This window comes from Scyliorhinus torazame, chromosome 22 (genome assembly GCF_047496885.1).
Source record: "Scyliorhinus torazame isolate Kashiwa2021f chromosome 22, sScyTor2.1, whole genome shotgun sequence".
Lineage (NCBI taxonomy): Eukaryota > Metazoa > Chordata > Chondrichthyes > Carcharhiniformes > Scyliorhinidae > Scyliorhinus > Scyliorhinus torazame.
In genome coordinates, this window is record NC_092728.1 from 89,021,564 (window position 1) to 89,047,656 (window position 26,093).

General features: G+C 46.3%; 1 protein-coding gene across 1 annotated transcript in view; it reads left to right on the forward strand.

Annotated features, from left to right (window-relative positions):
• Positions 1–26,093, forward strand: part of ttll11 (tubulin tyrosine ligase-like family, member 11) — a 270,098-nt gene that overhangs the window by 89,461 nt on the left and 154,544 nt on the right. Inside the window, exons 5-6 of the mRNA XM_072488539.1 lie at positions 6,245–6,340; positions 21,600–21,718. Of these exons, the coding sequence (XP_072344640.1) occupies positions 6,245–6,340; positions 21,600–21,718 (215 nt within the window). The remainder of the gene's footprint in view (positions 1–6,244; positions 6,341–21,599; positions 21,719–26,093) is intronic.

Below are 26,093 nucleotides of genomic sequence, written 5' to 3' on the forward strand. Positions count from 1 at the left end.
TACCCCAGGTCCAGGGGGTGATCGACGGGCACCACCGCATGAGTGGGTACACTTCACAAACTTGAAGGGGTACCACTCCATGAACATGCAGTTGGTGTGTGACCACAAGCTGCATGTCTGTGCCCGATATCCGTGCAGCGTACACAGCACCGTCATCCTGGTTCACTCTACGGTACCCAACGCCTTTGAGGCGCATTCTCGGGTGAGGGAATTTCCGCTGCAGTTGTGGATGATGATGCCTGTCCGGAGGCCACAGACCAACTACAAGAAGCCTGCTACAATGACGCTCATGAGCGACCAGGAGTGCGATCGAGCAGTGCATTGGCGTCCTGAAAATGCAGTTCGGTACCTGAGGAGCCCTCCAGTATAGTCCCAGGAGAGTATCCCAAATTGTGGTGGCCTGCTGCATCCTCCACAACATGGAGAAGGAGGTGGAAAAAGAACGCCAGGCTTTGTCCGATGAGGGTGCAGAGGACCGCCAGGATGGGCTGGACATGGGGCCCAGGCAGGCACAGGACAAGACAACGTGTGCCCAGAGCCGCCATGCAAGAGGCACTCTAATCACCACTAGGTTCACCGACTAGTGGGCCTGGCCGGTGGCTGTTCTAATGTCCCCCTCCTCCCGTCCACCCTCCTTGGACCCTGCTCCGTGCTTCCTACCTGCTTCACTAAAGATGCTGGCCCTTGCTTGGCAGTAGCAGCGGGTCTCGTCCATGGGATCACGGATGATAGCAACCCACTCCACGATGAGCTCTGGTGCTCCACATCATTTGACAACGTCTGATTTCTGCCCTCGGTAGCACTTTCACCGTCTTCTCAGGTGATCCTTGCATACATGCTGGCCATTCCACTTAACGGTAAGGGCCGGTTTAGCTCAGTGGGCTAGGCAGCTGGTTTGTAATGCAGAACAAGGCCAGTAGTGCGGGTTCAATTTCCGTTCCAACTTACCCGAACAGGCACCGGAATGTGGCGACTAGGGGCTTTTCACAGTAACTTCATACTTGAAATAAAAGAGTATTATTATTATTATGGTCCCATCGAACGCCTGGGGTGGCGGAGGTATGGACGGGGACCGGGCTGGGGGAGGTAGGGTCGGGGCTGGGTACTGGGGCAGTGGTGGTGGGTCATGTGGTTAGGCCCTACCACATGGCGCCAACATATCTAGCCCCGTCCCCAGTCACCTCTGGGGGTATTGGGGGGGTGGGTGAGCTCCGACTGCCCTGGGGGCCCTGGCCCGTGTCCACCTTCGACCAGGTCCAACACCGTCTGCTCTGCTAAGGTAGGGGCTGCATGTCCGGCAATCCCCCTCCAGCCTTCTCCCGCTCCCTGCGGTTGTGAGCCACTTTCTCCTGGAGGGGAATAGATAATACACAGTGTGAGACATTCGGACACAGGCAGCACAGGGATCTGCAGAAGATGGCCTGTGTGTGCAGGGCACCCGGCCATATGGACAGTATGGATGTTGGCATGTGGTGAAGGGTGGGTGCATGCGGACTGCTGGGGTTGGGGGGGCGGGGGGAGGAGTGTGGGGACACTACGATGTGTGAGATAGGGATGGTGCCAGGAGCACAGTAGTGGTGGTGACCCACCTGGCTGGCCTGGGGGGGTTGCCCATCCTCGCCCATTGCTGCCTACCTGTCCGCCTGGTGGGGGCCTCATGGGGGTGGAGGAGGTTGCTTTGAGTGTGGGGGAGGGGAATGGTGTTGATTTCAGGGACAAGTAGTTGGTGATTCACCCTGGCCGCCCTGAGGAGGTCTTGCAGCTTTTCCCAACCTTGCTGCCTGGTCTTGGCATTGAGGCCCACGACGCTCGCAGCCTCTGTCACTGCGCCCAGGCCCGGTTGACGTCCATGGGTAGCAGCCTCCTTTGCACTCTGGGAAACAGGGTGTTCCACCTCTCCTCCACTACATCCAGCAGGTTCTCCAGCTCAGCATCTGTGAACCTCGGGGCCAATCTTCAGGGTGGCATCTTCTTGGTTGGAATGAGGGTATGTAGGGAGTGGAGCACTTACATGCGGCTTCAGCTGGTCAGACTCTCAAGTGCCAATCCCGACCCCGGCGATTACACACCTGTGTTTGTTGGATTTGCACTAGTTCCACGTGGCGCGGTGCTAGCCCATTAGGATGTCCTGAATCACTCTGGAACCGGCGCCGCTATCGGGGCTGTAGAACGCACGCGATTATGTCCCGGCATCAGCACTCAGTCTCTGAAATGGAGAATTCTGGCCTGTTCGTTACATTTTTTACCTTCAATTAAAAGACAATTTTAAAAAGAAAAAAAATGTTTTAAAATCAAACACTCGTAACAAAGTAACCGCTTTTATGAATTGTGCAAAGGTATTTATGTTTATATTTATTGATTTCTACGTTTTGAGTTAGAAGTTTCATTCAGACGGCACGGTGCTGCAGTGGTTAGCACTGCTGTCTCACAGGGCTCACAGGGCAAGGGTTCCGATTCGATCCCGACCCCGGGTCACTGTCCGTGGGGAGGTTGCACGTTCTCCCCATGCCTGTGTGGGTCTCACTCCCACAACCCAAAGATGTGCAGGTTAGGTGAATTGGCCACGCTAAATTACCTCTTAATTGGTATGCAGGGCAGGCAAATGGGGGCCTCTGGGAAGGTGGGGGGCCAACGGGTGGGGGTGCTAGAAGGGAGGGGGTGTTGCCAGTGGGCTGGGGAGGCTCCCTAGGGACCCCATAACAGAGTGTCCTCACTTGTGAGGGGGGGGGGAGGGGGGAGGATGGGGGGTAGTGCCCATGGGTGGGGATGTAGGGGACCTCTTTTAACTCTTAATTGGAAAAAGGAATTGGGTACTCTAAATTTATATAAAAATAAATAAAAGTTTAATCCTGCACTGAATATCGTGGTTTACAACTGTATCACCTTCACTGTTTTTGAAATAATTATTGTAAAATATTCTGAAATATTTAAATACTTTGATATGTTGAGACTGCAGAGATGCAAAAAAAGGGGTCTGCCTTGTCTGTTGCAGGTTTGTTCCTATTCTATCTGCAATTCAGTAATTGATAGGTTATAAAGTAGCCTGCTTTAATTGTAATTTCTTTGGAAATACTGATATGTTAGTTTAATTTAGTGTTGCTTGGTATTTTGTACACAGGTACAGGATAGTCAGTTTTACACTTTCAATAGCTATGGGCGTGATTCGCCGAAAACATTTCTAAGTTCATTTGTGGTGGGTTTTTCAGGGAATTTCTGTATGGCTCTGCCGGCGCGTTCCCCGCCGCTATTCAGTGACACTTCGTAATTTTTTTTAGGCCCTGGGGAATTTCTCACCAGTTTAGCCCACTCATAGAATTTGCTTTAGCACTACGGAGCTGAACGCCGGGATCGGGCCACCATTTTGAAAATCTCTAAGTGAGCTTGTGGCTCCCCATACATCCCCCACCCATGGGCAATGTCACCACCCACACACACATGGGCACTACCCAACCCCCCAAATGAGGACACTCCGTTATGGGGTTCCTAGGGGGCCCCCCTCTTCAGGCCCACCCAGCCCACTGACAATACCCCTTCCCTCTCGGTCCCCCACCCGTCAGCCCCCTAACCTCCGGGAGGCCCCCATTTGCCTGCCCTGCATACCCCCATCCTTCAAACCCCCCCCTTCACCTTCCTTTCATGGGCACTGCTGCCCTCGGCCCCTGACCCTTGGCAGTGCCACCCTGGCACTCGGGCACCCTTGCACTGGCACCCAGGAAACCAGGCAGTGCTCCAGCTAGCTTGGCAGTGCCATCCGGGCATCTTGACAGTGGCAGGGTGGCAGCGCCGAGGTGCCAGCTGGGCAGTGCCAAGGTGTCCACATTCCAGGGGGAGGGCCAGGGGGCCACCCTGCACTGACTCCGACTATCCAGGAATCTCCGATGCCCCGGGAGGACCCCCCCCCCCCCCCCCGGGTGCTGTTCCACCTGGCCCACATTTGTGTGGACCAGTGCTGAACACCGCCCAGCTGCAGCCTCCCTGGGGAGGCCAGACAATCGAGGGAGGCCGGTGTATCCCAGGTGAGTAGGTCTTAAGTAGGTTTAAGACTTCCTTCCGGGAGCGCCGTTTGGTCCCATCCCTTTTGGGCAGAGGTCCGACTCGTTCAAGGCCTCTCCCAAGATTCTCCGGTTGCGTTGTGCTCTCGCTCGAGCGCAACGCGGCAAGAAAATTGCGTCCTGTAAATGCAATAACACATCAAAGAAGCTCAGATTGTGTTGTAAAACATGAGCAATTTATCAAACTCAGATAACGTTTCTTTCCTGGAGCCCTCTCCCAGTCAAATGTGAACAAACATAGCATGTCTCATGAGTGAAGGGCTGAAAGGCAAAATTCATAGAAATACATAAAAAGTTTAGTAAGCAAAACATAAAACATGAATGAAGTAAAATTGTAGGGGATTAGATTCTAGATTGCATTTCCATACAAAAGATTCTTACATCTAAAGAACACGTAGCGACTGTGATAGTAAAGTATGTATGCAGAAGATTCTGAATTTCTTGGATTGCATTTATGAAGCAAATAGACAGATTTATATGCCAATCTTGACTGTAGAGATTTGCACAGATTTCCTGCAGAACTCATTTATCAATGCTGAATGTAAAAACCAATGTTCAATACAAATGCAGCACTGCAAAATTTGTTCATTTTAAATTCCAACTTTACATGCTATTTTCAAAATGGTATGCTCCTCTCAAATATGTGTTTGTCCATGTGTTTGTATCGCATGTGTGGCGTCCGCAATAGAACACGGGCGGCACAGTAGCACAGTGGTTAACACTGTTGCTTCACAGCGCCTGGGTTCCAGGTTCGATTCCCGGCTTGGGTCACTGTTTGTGTGGAGTCTGCATGTTCTCTCTGTGTCTGCGTGGGTTTCCTCCGAGTGCTTCGGTTTCCTCCCACAAGTCCCGAAAGACGTGCTGTTAGGTAATTTGGACATTCTGAATTCTCACTCCATGTCCCTGAACAGGCGCCGGTCTACTTGTGGCAATAAAGATTATTAATTACTGATGCTTCACAGCCAGAACCACTTAAACTTGCAAAATAAGAGGCAGAAGTGTGAATAATCTCTGTTAAATCTGGGTTTTAATTTCTGTTGTTCAGTACTCTCACCAGGCCTACTGAAGAAAAACATATTTCTGGTTTAGCCTCATTTGTGTATTTGCTATGTGTATTTGTGTCTAGTAACAGAGTTTAATTTGATCATCGCTGCCAAGGTGTCAATTTGGGCAGCTTTCAACACTGGTCTCAAAGCCCAAAGACTGAACTATTTAAACTTGCCTACTGAGGTTAACACCCCTATTTTATTTTGAGTTATGTATGTAGTGTTGATGTGCTAATGACTTCACTCCAGCTAGTACATGCTGCCATGGTGCATCGAGAAAAAATGACACATCACGGTTATGCTGAACTTTTCCAGGAAATTTTGCGCAATGGAAACAGTGCATGTAACAGAGTGTGATGGTAATATGAAATATCAAGTGGAAAATGCAGCCCAAACTGAAATGATAATCTTTTATTTTATATGCTGATGTATACATTGCACGAAAATGACTCCGAGATTACAACACTAAAACAGACCATTTGATCCCACCATCCATATTGCTGTTTACCTTACATACGTTTATTTGCTACCACCATCTAACCTACACTTAAATTTTGATGTGATCTCTGATTTAAACTATAACACGAGTGGTGCATTCCACATATCTCAACCTTTTGTGCAAAAATTCTCTCCTGCTGTCTACACCAAATCACCAACATTAAATATGCATTACATGATAAAAAATATGCATGTAATGTGTCCCCTCATTCTAGATCCCTCGACCACTTGGCTGAGCCTTTTTCTAAGTACCCTGTCCTAACCTTTCATTTTAAATCTCTCGTATAGCTCTTATTCTCTTCTGTTCTAATGAGCTGTAGGCACCATCCTTTTCAATTTTATCTGCAGCATTCTGAAACTTGACACTGTCTCCTTGTTTAAAAAAAACATTGTTCTACAGTCTTGTGCCAATTTTTCTATTCACCCCACCTCAGCTTGTTAACTCCTTTTTCTAAAATTTGCCTTATTCTAATCTGCTATTGTTTTTGTGCTAATATTTTCTCTTTCTATTGGGACCTTAAACCATATCATATTATAACCACTTCTCTCTCGCATTTAACTATAAAGAGATAGTCAATATGATAGCTGAGACTAAATACTGAAATGTAATAGCCATTACTTTATCAAATTCCATTTTTGTTTACACAGATTTTAGGATTTGATATACTTCTCATGAAAAACGTGAAGCCTGTTTTATTGGAGGTGAATGCCAATCCCAGCATGAGAATAGAACATGAACAGGAGGTAAGGGGCCTAGAGCTAGTTGGTACACTGAAGTGTTTGACTTGACACATCAAAGGAAAACATAAACACAACTGGCTAAAATGCTTTTTAAGTTCTTACTTAAAACAAGAGTTCATATCAGCCTTAGAAAAGGGAGTGAAGTGTAAGTTGTCTCAAAATTAACTCATTTTATACTATTAACTGAAAGAGGCAGCGCTAGTATTAAGAACAGAGGTAATTTTAATTTAGTGACTTGCACCTGAATCACATTGTGCTGAACCAGTAATTTAGCATTTTCTTCAGTACCATATCTGTTGAATTTTATTTTTGATGAGCTACATGGGAAGAATGGCTTCTGTTATCTTGACTTGCCATTGTGAGAAAATCATGTTGCACTTTGGAAAAAGGCTGTTCAGCATGTATGTGAAGGTTAAATGCTTGCAGATTGATTCCATGTTGAGAGAGCAATCTGAATGCATCATGAGCTATTTCCCCCAAGCTTAGCTAAGGTATCCAAGTTGACACTTTCTGGTGCAAGTTACTACAGATTTTATCTGAACTTCTTTTTGATTGTGTTTTTGTGACATTTACCTCAAATTAATGCAGAAGAATAAAGTACTATATATTAGAAGGCAATGGGCAACCCATGAATGATAGTGAAATAGCAAAGTTGAAAGCCCTAGGACCACTGGTGCACTAGATCCGCAAGATACACAGCCATTGAAACATAATAAGTAAAGAATGTTAAACTGCATTATCAAGTGGAAGTCATGATCAAATTGTATACTATTCTGATCAGATCATATCCCCAGTATTGTGTTTAATATTGATCACCATGATATGAGGGGAATATTCAAGTTTTTGTTATTCTTTCATGGGAAGCAGGAATTGCTGGTTGGGCCAGTGTTTATTGCCCATTCTTAATTTCTCTGGAGAAGGTGGTGGTGAGCTGCCATTTTAAACCGCCGCAGTCCATGTGGTGTAGGTATACTCACAATGCTGTGATTTCAAATTTTAACCCAGTGAAAGTGAGGGAGGAGTGATATAGTTCCAAATCAGGATGGTGTGTGGTTTGGAGGGGAAGTTGCAAATGAAGGTGTTCCCGTGCATCTACTGCACTTGTCCTTCTAGGTGGGAGAGGTTGCTGTTCGGAAGGTGCTGTTGAAGGAACCTTGGGAAGTTGCTGCAGTGTATCTTGTAAATGGTACACACTGATGCCACCGTGCCTTGGTGGTGTAAAGAGTGAACGTTTAAGGTGATGGATGTGGTGCTGATTAAGTGACAATGTTAGAAATGCACGTCCTTTTAGGAGTAAACCAGGACAAGCTTCAGAATGAGTTGAGAGCAGGTGATGCTCATTGAAGCTTGTAATTAATAGTAGAGTTCATTCCCCAGTTGGGAGTTGTTCTGGACAGGCAGAGGACTCAGAAGGGAAGAGTGCAAACAGATATTTGTACAGAACTATAGTATAACGCAGTAAAACAGTTGTGAATCACAGAATATCTTCTGCTACCTGATTGAGCAAATGGATATCCACCTGTTAAGCACCAAGTCGGCTGTTTTGTCCTGGATGATGTTGAGCCTCTTGAGTGTTGTTGGAGCTGCACTCATCTAGACAAGTAGAGAGTATTCCATCACACTCCTGACTTGTAGGTGTGAGACAGGCTTTGCTGAGTCTGGAGTTGAGTTAGTCACTTCAGAATTCCAAGCCTCTGACCTGCTGTCGTAGCCAAGTATTTATATGGCTGGTGCAGTTCAGTTTCTGGTCAACAGGATGTTGATAATGGAGGTCTCAGTGATGGTTAAGCCGTTGAATATCAGTCATTGAGCAACGATTAAATTCTCACTTAAGAGAGGTAATTCAGACATTTGAAGGATTTGAAACTGATAACGAGACGGTCTTGGATAGACTGTCTGCACTTTAGTTGATAAGGCACCAGGACTGGATGAGATGCATCAATGAGAGAAATGTGAGAGCATACTGCAGAGGCACCATCCATAATTTTCTAGTCATCCTTAAACTTGGTGGTACACCAGAGGACTGGGATATTGCAAATGTTACACGTTTGTTCAAAAAGGGTGTGAAGATAAGCCCAGAAATTGCAGGCCAGTCTGTTTAACTTCATCAAAATTCTTGAATGACAAGAGAGTCAAATTGTATAGGGGATGGACAAGAAATTACAGGCCACAATCCAGTCAGCCATGATCTTATCAAATGGTGGAGCAAGTTCAAGGGCAGAATGTCATTCTTTGCTCCTAATTCGTGGATATATAGCCCAGGCCTGACTGTTGCCCAGGCCTTGCTGTATAATGACATTGAGTGCTTCAGTATCTGAGGAATCATGAATGGTGCTGAATATTGTGCAATCATCAGTGAAATTCTGATCTTATGATGGGGTCATTAATCCAGTAGCTGAAGATAGTTGGGCCTGGGAGAGTAGTAGCTTAATTGTCAAGGACAGTCACTTTTGCCTCCCTTCTAGAGTTCAGCTCTTTTATCCATATTTGGACAAAGGCTGTTACGAGTTCAGGAGTTCAGTGGCCCACAATCTAAGCTGAATGTCACTGAGCAGGTTATTGATGTGTATATGCCATTTCATAGAACTTGGTGACGCCTTCCACTTTCCATCACTTTACTGATAATCAGAGTGGACTGAGGGGTAGTAATTGGCAGAGTTGCTTTTTGTGGACAGGATACACCTGAGCATTGCCAGATAGATGCCAATGTTATAGCTGCATTGGAACAGCTTGGCTAGGAGTACAACTAGTTCTGGAGCATATATTGTCATTGCTATTATTGGAATGTTGTCAGGGCCCACATACTTTGCAGTATCCAGTGCTCTAAGCCGTTTCTTATTATCACGTGGAGTGAATCAAATTTGCTGAAGACTGGCATTTATGAAACTGGGAACCTTGGGAGGAGATCAAGATCACTTGGCATTGCTGACTGAAGGTGATTGCAAATGCGTCAGCCTTGTCTTTTGCATTGATGTGCTGGCCCCCCTATCGTTGAGGATGGGCATGTCTGTAGAGCTTCCTCCTCCAGTTTGTTATTTAATTATCCACCACCATTTACAACTGGATGTGGCAGGACTGAAAAGCTTGGATCTGATCCTTTGGTTGTGGGATTACTTAGCCCTGTCTGTTGCATGCTGCACCCACTATTTGCCATTCTGTTGTAGCTTCACCAGGTTGACGCCTCATTTTTAGGTATGCCTGGTTCTGCTTCTGGCTTGCCCTCCTGCCATTGCTTTGAGCCAGACTTTATCCTCCTAATCAAGAATTAGGAGCAAGAGTCGGTCACTCTGCCCTTGTGCCTGCTCTAACATTTGATAAGATCATGGCTTGATAGTAATGGTAGAGTGGGATTATGCTTGACCATGAGGTTACCAATTGTGATTGAATACATTCTGCTGATGCCCACAGAGCCTCTTGGATGCATTTTTTGTATTGCTTGATCTGTCTGAAATCAATCCCATTTCGCAATGTGGTAGTGCCACACAACATGACGAAGTGTATTCTCAATGTGAAGATGGGACTTTGTCTTCACTAGGACTGTGTAGGGCCTTCCTGTCAAAGCTGTCATAAACCGATACATTTGCAACAGGTAGATTATTGAGGAGTAAGTCAAGTAGAAATTTCCTTTTTGGTTCCCTCACCACCTGCCGCACACTCGGTCTAGCTGCTATGTCCTTTAGGGCTAGGCCAACTCTGTCAGTAGTAGTGCTACCAAATCACTCTTGGTGGTGGATGTTGAAGTCGATCTGTGTCCTTGTCAGCCTGAGTGCCTCTTCCAATTGGTGTTAAACATGGAGGAGCACTGATTTATCATCTGTGGAAGAGGTGGTAGGTCGTAATCATGAGGTTTGTCCATGTTTTCCCTGATGCCTTGAGACTTCATGGGACACAGAATTAATGTTCAGGACTGTCCGGGGCAGCTCCCTCCCATCTGTGTGCCATCATCTAAGATGAATTGGTCTTGCTAGGAAAGGGACATAACCAGGAATGGTGATATTGTTGTGAAGGACATTGTCTTTATGGTTCCATGAGCATGACTATGTCAGGCTGTTGCTTGATTAATCCGTGAGACCGCTCTCCAAATTTTGGCATAAGCCCCAAGATGTTAGTGAGGAGGACTTTTCAGGTTGAGCAGGGCTGGTTTCATTCTTTTTTTACTTTTCTGCAGCAGTTTGATTCAACTGAATGGCTTGAGGGCATTTAGTGCAGAAGGCAGTGCAGAGATAAACCACAAGACTGATCACTAATGTTCGATGTTTGAGAAATTTTCGAAAAGACTTGGAGAGATTTGTGACTTGCAGCCCAGAAAAGAGGAATCTCAAGGTGACCTTTTATAGAGGTGCACATAAAGTTGAATTTGGAAACTGTTGGAAATTAATTCCTTTGCAGGCTGGGGGGGGTGATCACAACCAAAACTAAAAAAATATTTTATTCTAGGCATTTTCATATAAACAAACAAAAGCAGAAGAACAACCAAAGAACATTATAAACAACCAACACTCATTACCCCCCCTGCTCCCGTAACACTGCCATGACCCCTCTCCTATCCTGCCTTACCCCCCCCACCCCCACCCCTTGCTGACCCCTCAAACCCCCATAAATAAATCAATAAGTGGCTTCCACCTCCGAGTGAACCCATCGACTGACCCCCTTCGAGACGAACTTGACACTCTTCAGCCTCCGGAATTCCGCCGGGTCGCTCACCCGAAACCCTGCTTTTGGCGGTCCGGGACCCTCGACCCGAGCAAGATCCGTCTCTGGGCTATAAGGGAGGCAAAACATCGGCCTCTCTCGCCCCCTGGACTCCCGAGTCTTCCGACACTCCGGATATCGGCATCTCTGGACTCAGTGCCACCTCCACCCCAGCACCTTGGACGTTACATCTGCGAACCCCTTCAGCTTCAGACATGCCCAAAACATGTGGACGTAATTCGCAGGCTTCCCCACGTGCCGCCCACATCTAACCTGGCTGGCGAGAATGGCAGAGGCGTTGACAACAAAGCCCTCAAACACGTTCCCCTACATGATGCCGCCTTCATCCGACCCCACACCGACCCCTCCCACACACCTATTTCCTACTCATGGCGATATTCGCCGCCCAGTAGTAATTCATCATGTTCGGGTGCGCCAGCAGTACCCCCCCCCAACGGCGCCAGGATAACCCTCCTAACCCACAGGTCTTCTCCGCCCACACAAACCCAGAGATCAGCGCATTAACCTTCTTGAAAAACGACTTTGGGACAAAGATTGGGAGGTTCTGAAACATGAACAGAAACCTTGGCAGCACCGCCATGTTTACTGTCTGCACCCGAGGCAGTCCTCAATTCGCGAGACCAACACCTTTGAAAAAAGCTTGGCATCTACGTTCAATAACGTTATTGACGGTACGACCCACACTGCTCCGGATCCTTGTCCTTTTTCAATATTAGGGAGATGGAAGCCTGCAATAGTGTAGAGGGGAGATTCCCCCCTCTCCCTTGCCTCATTATATGCCCTCACCAGCAGTGGCACCAGGTCCGCCCCAAACTTTTAAAAGTCCACTGGAAACCCGACTGGACCCGGGGCCTTCCCTGCCTGCATCGCCTCCATACTGTCCATCACCTCCCTCGCCAATTGGGGTCCCCAATCCCTGATCCAGCTCCTCCTCTACCTTATTAAACTCCAAAAACGATGGCATCCTCCTCCCCCTCCTCCTGGCCCAACACCACCCTTTCCTTATCATCCTCTACTCTGCCAATCTCCTTCGCTGCCTCTTGCTTCCTCAACTGGCGGGCTAGCATCCTGCTCGCCTTCTCCTGTACTTGTACAATGCCCCTCTGGTCCTCCGTAACTGCCCCGCCGCCTTCCCCATGGACACTAGCTCAATCTCTATCTGGAGTCTCTGCCTCTCCTTCAACAGCCCTGCCTCTGGGGCCTCCGAATACCTCCCATCCACCGTCAGAATTTCATTTACCAGCCTTGCCATCTCTACCCACTCCGCTTTCTCCCTATGTGCCAGAATTGAGATAAACGTCCCCCTAACCACCGTCTTAAGTGCCTCCAACAGCTTGGCAGCCGTGACCTCCCCCATGTTGTTTAACTCCATGTACCCCTGAATGGCAGCCCTCACCCGCTCACACACCACCTCATCTGCCAAAAGCCCCACATCCAGCTCCCACTGTGGGCACCCCCTCCCCGCATAATCAACAGGTTTGTGTCCGCTTCTGGAATCTTCCTAAATACCTGCCTCGTGAAATCTACATCATCCCAATTTGGGGCATAAATGTTTTACCAAAACCACTGGCAAGCCCTCCAGCTTCCCACTCAGCATCATGGAACCTCTCTCCACAATGTTCTCCCCCTTGAACCCCATCTGCTAATCACCAACACCGCCACCCCCCTCGTCTTCATGTCCAGTGCTGAATGGAACATCTGCCCCACACATTCTTTCCTCAACCTTCAGACTCCTCAGGTACGTGAATATACGTGAATATTTGACCTGCCCATTCAGCCCCCTCACGTTCCACGTGACAAGCCTGGTCGGAGGGCTCCTCCCCTGCCGATCAGCCATATACCTTTTTGGGCCAGTCCGTGGCCCGTGTCATGTAACCCTTCAGGCCCAGCCTCAGATGTCCACCGTCATCAATCCTTTTGCAACTGCGCCACATCAACCACACCCTCATCAGCATCCGTCCCGCCCCACACCCTTAAGAAAACATCATCTCCCCCCCACCTACCTCCTGACAACCTCCCTCTTCACCTGCCTGCCCAGATAGCATGGTGACCCTGCCCAAGGCCTCCAACCTACCTGGCACACCCAACTCCCCTCCCCCTAACCATACCCCCTCAGAGCAACGAATGGCACACTCGCCCTCGATGTTCCCCCATGAAAATCCTCAGATTTTGTCTTCTGCAGCAATTTTCCAGATCCTCCACCTTCTTCTTTGGAGAATAAAGGAATAAAGGGTTATGGTGTTCGGGCCGGGAAGTGGAGCTGACTCCACAAAAGATCAGCCATGATCTCATTGAATGGCGGAGCGGGCTCGAAGGGCCAGATGGCCTACTCCTGCTCCTAGTTCTTATGTTCTTATGTATGTTCCTTCAGCTTTTGGGTCTCCCGCATCACCCCCACCTCAGCCACCAACGAGGCCAAATGCTCCTTGTGCACCTTCACTGTCTCCTCCACTTTATGGATCTCACGGCGCTGGGACCCCAGCCTCTGCTCCACTATCGATATCTGACTTAACCGGTTTCACCACCTTGGCCAGGTCTTCCAGGGCCTCTTCCCTCAGCTGACAGAACTTTCCATTAAGGAACTATATTAGCTGCTCCGTTGACCACACCAGGCGGGCAGAGCAACTCCCTTGTCCATCTTATCCTGTGGCGCACTACGAAGACTCTCTTCCACCAGCAGCTCTGTTCTTCTTGTCCCACTCTAGTCCGTGGATCCATACGCTAGGCACAGCAGTGAAGTAAAACCTTCTCCAGGTACTACTGCACCCCTTGCACTGAAATACTTCATCCTTCGGGCGGAGAAAAGACCAAAAAAAATCAACCTTGAGCGGAACCACCAAATGTGTGACCTCTCACTCCATGGCCCCACTGGAAGTCACAACCGAAACTATTGAAAGGAACATTTCGGATTGATCTCAGGAAATTCTTCTTGGTTCAAGGAATGATCAATATTTGGAATGGACTTGAGGGTGAAATAGTGAAGGCAAAGCTTTTGTAATCATTTAATAATCAATTAGAAGTTGCAGTGAAAGGACTTCAGGGTATTTCTGGATGAATGCACTAAGTTGGACTGATTTGCCTCTTCATCTATAATTATCTTGTGAAGTATCCTAATGTTACTTGGGGAAACTTGTATATTTCAGTTCTTTTCAAGTTATAAAATCCCCCGCTGAATTAGCTGACCATTTTGTGGTGATTATAATTTCATAATTTTTTTGCAAACTAAAGAGATTACCAGCTGTAGTTCTAGTGCTAATGTAGAATATTTCAGCAGTAAGGATGCTGTACTAATTACAAAAGGTTTCAAGCAAAAAGCCTTTTCCTTAATCCAGTCAAGTTTTTCATGATTCAATCATGGTTCAATTCATGAATAACAGTGCACTCTCAACCTTGCCCCTCGCCTGAGGTGTGGTGATCCTCAGGTTAAACCACCACCAGTCAGCTCTCCCCTCAAACCGGAAAGCAGCTTCTGATGATCTGGGGTTATGGCGACTGGTAGCATTGTTGCCTCTTGAGTCAGAAAGTTCTGGGTTCAAGTCACTCTGTAGCTTGAGCACAAAAATCAAGGCTGACACTCCAGCGCAGTACTGAGGGAGTTCTGCACTGTCAGAACTGCCATCCTTTGGATGGGATATTAAACTAAGGCCCTATCTGCCCTTTTGGATGTATAAGGTCCTATGGCAAAATTTTGAATAGAGTAGGGGTGATATCCCCAGTGTCATGGTCAATATTCATCTCTCAACTGGCTTCTCAAAAATAAATTATATGGTCATTACGCTTTGCTGGAGCAGCATGGTGGCTCAGTGGTTAGCACTGCTGCCTGAAGGTGCTGAGGTTCAATCCTAGCCCTGGGTCACTGTCTGTGTGGAGTTTGCACATTCTACGTGGGTCTCACCCCCACAACACAAAAATATGTGCAGGGTAGGTGGATTGGTCATGCTAAATTGCCCCTTAATTGTAAAAAAATAATTAGGTGTGTTTAATTGCATTGCTATTTGTGGAAGCTTGCTGTGCACAAATTGTTTGCCTAATTTCCTCCATTACAATAACTACACTTCAAAAGTACTTTGGCTGTGAAGCACCTGACATATCTGGTCCTGAAAGACACTATTTAAATATTTTTTTTCTTTGAGGGTGAAGTTGGCTCACTCCTCATTTAAAGTGAAACGTATGAAGTTGTTTATACTCCTACAAATTTACATATTCCTGTGTTTATTCGATTATAACAGTAATTAAATTGTCTGTGGCCCTGAGATTTTGAATAGCCCTCTTAATATCTTCAAAAATGTGTTGTAGCATGTGTTATATCCAGAATTTGACCCAAATAATAATTGAAAACATTGCAATGAGTCACCTTATATATTTTTAATTATCACTTTATAAGCCTAGTTTCATTACTGTTAGTGTCATCACAGTTGAGCAAAGCTCACATACCATCAAAAATAAATGCTGATTTTCATTATCTGTTGCTTTAATATGTGCAAAAATGATTGTAAGTGGTAACACGTTAGTTGTCAAGTTGCAAGTTTTCCCTATGCATGCTGATGAATAATTTCTTTACTCTTCAGACCAAAAGTTTGTTATTTATCTTGCTTGATTTATTAGTTTTGATCAACATTACAACACCTAGATTAATACAGTGTACCATACTGGGCAGAGCTTTTCATTGGCAATAGCATATGCGTAGAAATGCCTTCTGTCAATAATGTTACTGATAATTCAAAGTTAGTACAAAACAAAAATCATCAATGTAACAGCAGCTAGCATTTCATTCACACACAGTTGTAGCCACTGTCGCTCGTGTTTTTGACTTAGTTGTTTGGATTGCCAAAGTATCTTTTTCCTTGCTGCTTCCCTCCAACATATGTCAAGGATCCCTGCTCCTTTTTCTTCCGTTTCATGCCTGGTTAATAATGTTCCTGGGGTGGAAAGTCTATCATAATGAGTATTAGAGTTCTGTATGACCATGAATCACTAGTGTATATGAATGAAAATTAAAGTTTAAAATATATCTAGTTTACAAAACATTTGTAGCATGCTTAAAATGATGGCACTAATCGAATGCCCATTCTTTATCAGTTTTGCTATTTGGATATCAATATGCTGTTACACCCTGTAAAGTTCTGGCAATAAGTCGGCAACCTGAAATCTTGGGGGCGATTCTCCGATATTGAGCCCAAGTGTTTGCGCCGTCATGGAAGCCTTTGCGTTTCACGACGGCGCGAACAGGGCCCGGGTACGACCAATTCTGGCCCCCACAGGGGGCCAGCACGGCGCTGGGGTGGTTCACGTCTCTCCATCCTCCTTACGCGGCGCCAAATGGGGGACTTCTTTAGCGCCGATAGGTGGGCCCCAATCGCGGTCCAGACCCCATCGGAGGCCCCCTGGCGAAGGAGCCCCCCCACCCACAGGCCGGACCCCCCGACCGTTCCCGCAGAGTTCCCGCCGGCAGCGATCCGGGGTGAAGGGCGCCGGCGGGACTCTGTCATATCGGCGTGGCTGCTCGGCCCATCCGGGCTGGAGAATTGGCGGCCTCACTGATTCCCGCGGCCGGCGCCATGCCAAACACGCTGCTGCAAATGGCGCCGATTCTCCACACCGCGGCGTTGTGGCGCTGTTGCGGCGATTCTCCGGCCCGGCCTGGCGCGGGGCTCAGAGAATCGCCCCCGTTAACTTTGTTTCCTTTCTTCACAGACACTGCCTGATCTTAATATTTTCATTTTTCATTTTGATTTCAGATTTCCAGCATCTGCGGTATTTTGCTTTCGTACCATGTATATTTAGCACTTTATCCATGCATATGAATATTTTAGTCACGCCTGCAGAGTGGGACAGCTAGCATGACACAATAGAGGCAATTTCCATCCTCCCCAGTGCCAGGAGTCCGAGTCAGGCGATGCATATTTGTGTGACCTAACCCGAACACGGCAGTTCAGTGGTTAGAACTTCTGCCTCAGAATGCCAGGGATCCGGGTTTGATTCTGACCCTGGGTGACTGTGTGGAATTTGCACTTTCCCCCCGTGTCTGCATGGGTTTCCTCCAGGTACTCCGATTTCCTCCCACTGTCCAAAGATGTGCAGGTTAGGTGAATTGGCCATGCTCATATTGCCCAAAAAGTTAGGTGGGGTTATGGGGATTGGTCTAGGTAGCGGCTCTTTTCAGATAAAGGGCCGATACAGTTTGATGGCCCAAATGGCATCCTTCTGCACTGTATGATTCACTCTTAATTTGTGTTCAGAACATTTTTCTATGCTTGACATTTCCAGAGTGCAGTTTGATGTGTCCGTGCCCAGAACTAGGAGCTGCATGTTTGAACCTAGATGTATTGTTAGCTCCGTGGCCTTCTAGTAACTATTCAAAAATAAGAACCAGTAAGCCCTTACTACTGATAATCTGCTTGCCTGCCTTATGAAAAGATAGATTTTAATATGTTTGCCTTCAATTTGAGAGAGATCGGTGCTAACAGTAAGGTGCCTTATTAATCAGTGTCTCTTTGAATGCAACCAAGGAAAATTAGGACTCTGTGGTGTCAATCTAATCTCAACGAGTTTAAATTTAAAATTATCTGCTTGTTCCAGGCAGAAAGACACCTTTATCCTTTTGGGGCATCCTCAGAAATCCTTTGACAATGCAAAAGGGCATTATCGAAGAACTCTGCTCATTCTTTTCGTGGTATTCCTGTGCTAGAATAATACTCAATGGATGCAAGTTAGACACAAATCTGTTTCATGATTATGCAGCTCTCTACTGCATATTACAGCGGTTGCGTTTGAATTAAAATTTAAGGTTAGGTATTACATGGTTTACAAAATTCTTTAAATGTGTGGCGATAACAGATACTTTTGTGATAAATAACACATTACAACAATGAGTACACTTCAAGAGTACATCATTGGCTGCAAAGCACTTTGAGACATCCTGTGGTTGTGAAAGGTGCTATATAAATGCAAGTCTTTTTAATATTTCTCTGCATTTGACGACCATAACTAACATACAGAAGTATAGTTCATGAATTGTACTGTTGTTCTCACTAATATTCATCATTATGAAAATGTGGCACATAATTCCAAAGTTAGAAATACGAATAAGGAATATTTATTTCATGTCCTTTACAAATGCCGCAGGGTTAACTGCCTGGTATTGTGCACATAAAACTATTCAGTATTAATCCACACCCTTGTTGCTATGGGGATCTGCTTAGCTACCACATGAAATTGCTGATTATATAGAACTCTTGTTTACAAGTATGGAATAACAACCAGCGCCAGTTAAAGAGTATCATGTAATTAAATAAACACAGGCATTATTCATATGAATCACCTGTCCCTTCTGCCTGTTTTGCTTTGTTTGGTTCATAAATGAACCATACAGAAAGATTGCAAGATCAAGGTTGCTATGTAATGTTCTTCAGCAGTTTTGTCTATGAACTAGATTAATGAAATTAATGTGATGTCTTGTAACAGAGTGCACACTTTCTAGTCAGCGATTGGTAAAGTATCATCACTTGTTTGGATTTTGATTCTGCTGACTGGGATTGAACAATATTTTCCAGATTTAAAATAATATTTTATCCCATCTCTGAAATGTGATATATTTACTGGTCGGAGATTGCAAATTGTGAGTTTTGATAGTGTCTCAGATGAATTCATTTAACAATTCTTCCTGGTTTAATATGAATGAGAGGAATGAAACTGTCAAAAATATGAGGAAAAATAGAAATATCTATACTGTTATGCCTGAAATAAGGATTTATTTGACATAAGCATAGCTTGAAATTGATACCCACCACCCAGCCCTAATATTCCACCCTCCATCTTCTTCAAGGCAGATTTGAAAGCACTGAAGTAAACATTTTATGCTTGTTTCAAATATAAAAAGGTTTAAGCATATCATTATTTAATTCTCAAATTATCTCCAATAAACAAAGTAATATTATCAAACAACTTGGGTTGACTGAGGAAAGGGCTGCAGGAATGAGGAATACGTATTAGTATCCCAGACCAGACCCGAACAGTAGCTAGGATACTGGACTGAAACCCCAGTATTTTAGTTTATTTGAAAGACTGCAGACAGAATGATTCGCTTCAGGAGTGATTGCATGAAAAAATAGGACTTGGTTATTTTAAAAAAAACTTTACTATAACTACAATACGAAACTTTATAATGTCACACCCAAAAAGAATAGCTAAAAATTTGCATCTTAAACATGACTTCTCAATTTTCCAAGAACAACAATAAAATAAACATACAGATCTCAATCTATCTTGCTGTGGGAGAATTGTGGACAGCATCAGGCAGTTCAGAAAGCGACTCCCCTGTCCAAAGTTTCTCCACCAACTGCCTCTTCCTTGCCTTCCTTGGCTCCACCCAGCAATGACCTCATCTCCCTAAGCCGAAAAACACAGTACGGAGCACAGTGGTTAGCACAGTTACTTCACAGCTCCAGGGTCCCAGGTTCGATTCCCCGCTGGGTCACTGTCTGTGCGGAATCTGCACGTTCTCTCCGGGTCTGTGTGAGTTTACTCTGGGTGCTCCAGTTTCCTCCCACAGTCCAAAGATGTGCAGGTTAGGTGGATTGGTCATGGTAATTTCCCTTGTGTCCAAAAAGGTTAGGTGGTGTTACTGAGTTACAGGGATAGGGTGGAGGTGTGGGCTTAAGTAGGGTGCTCTTGCCAAGGACCAGTGCAGACGCGATGGGCCGAATGGCTGCCTTCTGCACTGTAAATTCTATGATTCAAAACTATCTCTGCAGGCTGCAAAGCACATTAACACTTTAGGGACTTCCCAGGCAAACCACTATGCATTAGCCCAGACTGAAAAACAGCAATTCAATTTAACCTGCTGGCTGCTAAAACTATCCAGGCCCTGCAGAACAGGATTCTTTTTAAACAAACACTTTCTAACCCCAGGCTTTTAACCCCTAAATTGCAAACTACGTTTATAATCCAATTTTCCTAACATCTTCCAATGTCACATGAATAATACCAGCAAACAATTTACTCAGAATTTATTGTGAAATGTAAAATTGCAGACCTAGCCAGGAAGAACATTTGTGCCCAATGTTAGAGGAGGAGGGAGGGGAAAGAATGCATGACTGAGACCGAATTCTCCCCTACTTTGAAAAAAAACAAAAGCATGATTACATATTTTCAAACTTTAAGACATTTGCATTGAAAACTCCAAGACTGAAACTTGCATTAGCTGATTTGGTGCCCTCATTCCTGTGGTATCTAGCCAAATGCCTAGACCAGTGAGGGGCAACCTAAGCTAGTGAGTGGGTCGCATGAGTGGCCCGCATGAGCCGCCCACCTTCATTTCAGTGGGCCACAAGACTGAACTATGAGCATGTTCACTAACAATGATTCCACGAATAAGATTGAATACATTTAATACACGCTGTGTTTTTCAAAACTGGTTATAGAAGATACTTAGGGCGGCTCGGTGGCACAGTAGTTAGCACTGCTACCTTACAGCTCCAGGGACCCAGGTTCAATCCCGGCCTCGGGTGACTGTCTGTGTGGAGTTTGCATTTTCTCCCCGTGTCTGCGTTTGTTTCCTCTGGGTGCTCCGGTTTCCTTCTACAGTCCAAAGATGTGCAGGTTAGGTGGATTAGCCTGCTACATTGCCCCTTAGTGTCCAAAAGGTTAGGTAGGGGTATGGGGATAGGGTAGGCTTAAGAAGAGTGCTATTTCCAAGGGCCCATGCAGACTTGAAGGGCCAAATGGCATCTTTCTGCACTGCAGGGATTCTATGACTCTTAATCATTCAAACTTAATAGAACTGTCATCAATTTCAAATGGTAAAAATAAAATAAATATGTATGCTTTGAGAGAGCGCACAGCTCTCACAGTGAATACCGTGTACAATCAGGGTGCACCTCACTTCACGTGAGCATATTGCTTTAGTCATGCCGTTAGAAAAAACTACGTTGATGGAAACAAGCGGAAGCTGGAAACCTTGTGCATAGGCAACAGTCAACAAAATGTCTCATGGCTGCACTCAGCAACCAGGTGGCCCACCACTGGCTTAGACAGTCTATGCCATAATTTAACTTTATGTGCTTTTATTTCGTACTTGGCCATATAGAGATTAAAAGCTATTGATTAGACCATAAGACCATAAGACATAGGAGTGGAAGTAAGGCCATTCGGCCTATCGAGTCCACTCCACCATTCAATCATGGCTGATTTCAACTCCATTTACCCGCTCTCTCTCCATAGCCCTTAATTCCTCGAGAAATCAAGAATTTATCAACTTCTGTCTTAAAGACACTCAACGTCCCGGCCTCCACCGCCCTCTGTGGCAATGAATTCCACAGACCCACCACTCTCTGGCTGAAGAAATTTCTCCTCATCTCTGTGATTGAAGTGTTAACTTTAAAATGTTGTTACTCTACAAATTCCATGGGAGCTGATACTTATCTGTGAATTCTTTTTAAAGATGTGATGTGAGAAAACCAACTTAAGACCTTGCAAAGATTTGTGGTATAATGTGAGATTTAGGAAGCTTTTGCTGCAGCGCAGTTTTGAAGTGTTGTTTATTTTGCAGATTTCTCCAGGACTGTTTGAATATGTTGCTAGTCCTGTGGATGAAGAAATAAAAGTTGCCATCATTAGAGATACACTCCGTTTGGTGGATCCAGCACTTAAAAAAGCCCAACTCCAGCAGTAAGTGTTTAGTTTTATGTTAAGCTTTCATTTCCCTCATTACAGGCTCTTGTATTCTTTTCAATACCGCAGTGTGTGGAACAAAAGTTTTCTTTGTTAAAAGCTAATAACATTTTGATACCGTCAAGTGTCAGACTACCCAACACATTTCCTTAGGCTCTTTTAGAGAGTTGGACAGTCCATAACTGCAACGCAGGTTGTATGAAAAGATAGACAACATTTTAAAGTCCCACAATCTAAAATATCAATAATGAATATCAGTTTTGGCAACACTTGGGCTTCATTGGACCTAATGAACAGATGTCACAAGAATTACCACATTTATATGGAACAAGTCGTTAATGATGAATAGATCAATAATGGGGAACATTGTGGAATGCCTTGAAATACCATTTTCGTAGAATTCCAAATTGCATAGCAGGTAACCTAAGGTCACAAAAATGACATCAGCATTAAATAGCCTATATATCGAGACCTCTGGACATATGCTGCGCAGTTGTTTTTCCTATACAGGATTCTGTAACACTTCCAAATAGCTGACTGCCTACTAAAAGCAGGAATTAAGATTTTTTCTTTAGCTAAATATGACAGATACAATAACAGTTGAAAGCTAATCTACTGTCTGCTGGCAAATATGTGACAATATATTTTAATTCTTTTTGTAGGTTTTGTTTGTCATTTGGGTTCTCCATGTATTGAAGGCCCATTCTATGTTGACTAAAAATGTGTTGAGACAAATGGATTGCAAGCATGCCAGGCAGTCACTTAGTGTGGTGTTTCTCAAACTATTTTCCAAAAAGGACCCCATTATAGCAGTTGAAAACTTACATGATCCGAGAGACCAACATAAATAAAACAGTGGACTTCCGGTGGCGGCCATGGAGGAGTTGGTCGCACATTCGATAGCTCCCGGCTGTAACGGACTTTCGGACCTTTTTCCCCCGATTTTTCTCGGATTGTATGGAATAAATCGGTGAACTGTGCTACAGGATTCCCTCACTGGTGTATGGAGAATTGAACCAGAAGTGGCCGTGTGAAACGACTCAGTCCTGGTAGTGAGAAGCAAGCAGAGCTGGTACCGCAGGGCAGCATGGCAGAGGGCAAGGGCCGAGGACAGACGGCACAGTGGTCGACGGAGGAGTGGTCGACGGAGCAGCTGGTGAAGTTTTGTGAGGATTGTTTCGTCAAGCTGCAAAAGGATACGCTGGACCCGATCAAAGCTTAGATTGATCAAGTAGTCTTGAATCAGGAGACCCAGGGGAAAGCGATACGTTATAACAAAAGTTATCCGACCAGCAGGACTATATAACCGTGCTGGGGAACAAGGTTGAGGTGTTGGACGACCGCTAGAAGAGGATGCAGGAGAAGCTGGAGGACCTCTGGGAGCGGAGTTGGCAAGAGACGTGCTGTGTTTAATCGGGCAAAGGCGACCCTCTTCAAGAAGGGGGTGAAGTTCGGGATGTTGTACCCAGCGCAGCTGTGGGTTACGCAAGAGGAACGGGACTTTTATTTTGAGACGCCGGACGATGTATGGGCATTCATTAAAGAAAAGAAGGTGGAGATGATTTAAAGGACACTTCAGCAGCGGAGAAGTTTTGTAGCGGTGGTTCGTAATGCTGTACTGGTTTTTCAAAAGAAAATACGTTTTATGACGTTCTGGGTGAAATTATGGGCTGCGGTGATGGTAGGGTGCTTTGTCTTGCAGGGATTTGATGTGGGGGGGGGGGGAGGGTCTTGAAGTTAGAGCTATTCTTCTGGAGACTGGGTTTTGGCTTAAGTGACTGTCTCTTCACTGGTTTATGTTAATTGCATTTTGTTTTTTTCTTTTGCTGCTGTTTACATACTGGGGAATGTGATGCTGTTAAAAGGTTTATTCATGTGGGGGGGGAGAGGTTTGAACAATAGGGAGACAGATGTGTGGCGCCAGGGGCGGGGATTATCGGGGTCAGCATGGTTCATCTGACTCTCGGAAGCGCAGTGGGGGGTGAGTAAGTGTTAAACAGGTACCTGATCTGGAAGATGAGGTTTCTGGTGCTGTTGGGGGAGGGGGGGGGGGGGGGGAAGGGAAGGAGGAGGAGGCTGCTTTGCTGACAGGAGAGGAACTATTGTCGGGGAATAAATGGGAGGTCGGGAATGGCTGCTGCTCATGGGGGTACTCTGGGAATGGGGGGCGCAGGCCCGGGGCTGGCCTAAAAAAGGCGATGGCTAGTCGGCGGGGGGGAGCCCCCCATCCAGGCTGATTACATGGAACGTGAGAGGACTGAATGGGACGGTCAAGATGGCTCGCGTGTTCGCGCATCTAAGGGAACTGAAGGCAGACGTGGCTATACTACAAGAGACATATCTTAAGGTCATAGATCAGATGAGATTGAGGAAGTGTTGGGTTAGCCAGGTGTTCCACTCAGGGCTGGACTCAAAGACCAGGGGGGTAGCAATTTTGATTAGTAAGCATTCGAGGCTGGGAGAATCGTGTCAGATAAGGGGGGTAGGTACATAATGGTGAGTAGTAGGTTGGAGGGTGCATGAGTGGTGCTCGTGAACATATATGCTCCGAATTGGGATGACATGGAGTTTATGAGGCGGGTGCTAGGTAAGATCCCGGAAGTCACATAACCTGATGCGGGGGGGGGGGACTTTAACACGGTCATTAAACCGGAATTGGACCGGTCAATATCCAAGTCCGGGAGGAGGCTGGCTGTGGCAAAGGAATTGAAGGGCTTTATGGTACAGATGGGGGGGTATAGACCCATGGAGGTTTATACGGCCGAGGGCGAAGGAGTTTTCTTTTTTTTCTCACGTCCATAAGGTTTTCTCTCGTATTGACTTTTTTGTTCTGAGCAGGGCGCTAATACCGAGGGTGGTGGGGACGGAATACTCGGCAATTGTAGTGTTGGATCATGCCCCACATTGGGTGTATTTGCGGGCTAGCGAGGAGAGAGGGCAACATCCGTTATGGAGACTGGATCTGGGGTTGTTAGCGGATGAAGCGGTCTGCGGGCGGGTGAATAAGTCCATCCAGAACTACTTGGAAACAAATGACACGGGAGAGCTATCTGCAGCGGCGGTGTGGGAAGCTCTGAAGGCGGTTGTTAGAGGGGAGCTAATTTCGATTAGGTTCCACGGGAAAAGGGGGAACGGGCGGAGAGGGAGAGATTAGTGGAGGAGATACTCCGGGTGGAGATACGCTGAGGCCCCAGACGCAGTGCTCCTGAGGGAGCGACGGAAGTTTCAGGGGGAGTTTCAGTTGTTGACCACAGGGAAAGCAGTGGAACAGTTGAGGAAGGCAAAGGGGGCAGTTTATGAGAACGGGGAAAGGGCGAGAAGGATGTTGGCTCAACAGCTTAGGAAGAGAGAGGCGGCCAGGGAGATTGGTAGAGTGAAGAATAGGGACGGTAACATGGTCTTGTACCCAGGGGGGGTGAACAAAATTTTTAAAGAGTTTTACAGTAAATTATATGAGTCGGCAGGAGTGGAGGGGATAAGGCAATTTCTGGATTGATTGGAGTTTCCGAGGGTGGAGGAGGACCTGGTGGAGGGGCTGGGAGGGCCTGCAGTCGGGCAAAACTCCAGGGCCGGACGGCTACCCGGTGGAATTTTATAAGAGGTTATCAGAGATATTGAGCCCACTGCTGGTGAGGACGTTTAACGAGGCTAGAGAGAAGAGAATCCTCCCCCTGACAATGTCGCAGGCCTCGATTTCACTTATTCTTAAATGGGAGAAGGTTCCTGAGCAGTGTGGGTCATATAGGCCGATCTCGCTTTTGAATGTGGATGCCAAGTTGTTGGCTAAGATATTGGCCACAAGGATAGACGACTGCGTTCCAGGGGTGATAGGGGAAGACCAGACGGGATTTGTTAAGGGCAGGCAACTCAAGCCAATGTTCGGAGGCTTTTAAATGTTATTATGATGCCCTCAGAAAGAGGAGAGGCGGAGGTGGGGGTAGCGGTGGATGCGGAGAAGGCTTTTGATCGGGTGGAGTGGGAGTACCTGGGGGAGGCGCTGGAAAGATTTGGGTTTGGTGAGGGCTTTATTGGCTGGGTGTGGTTGCTCTACCAGGCGCCTGTAGCGAGCGTGCGTACGAACCGGCTGGGGTCGGGGTATTTTAAATTACATCGAGGGACGAGGCAAGGGTGGCCCCACTCCCCGTTATTGTGTGCTCTAGGTATAGAGCCACTGGCCATGGCGCTAAGAGCTTCGAGGAACTGGCAGGGGCTGGTTCGGGGAGGGGTGCAGCACCGGGTCTCGCTCTATGCGGACAATTGCTTTTGTACATTTCTGACCCGCTGGAGGGGATGGGAGAGGTTATGATGATCTTGGGGGAATTTGGCAGTTTCTCGGGGTATAAATTGAACATGGGGAAGAGCAAAATGTTCG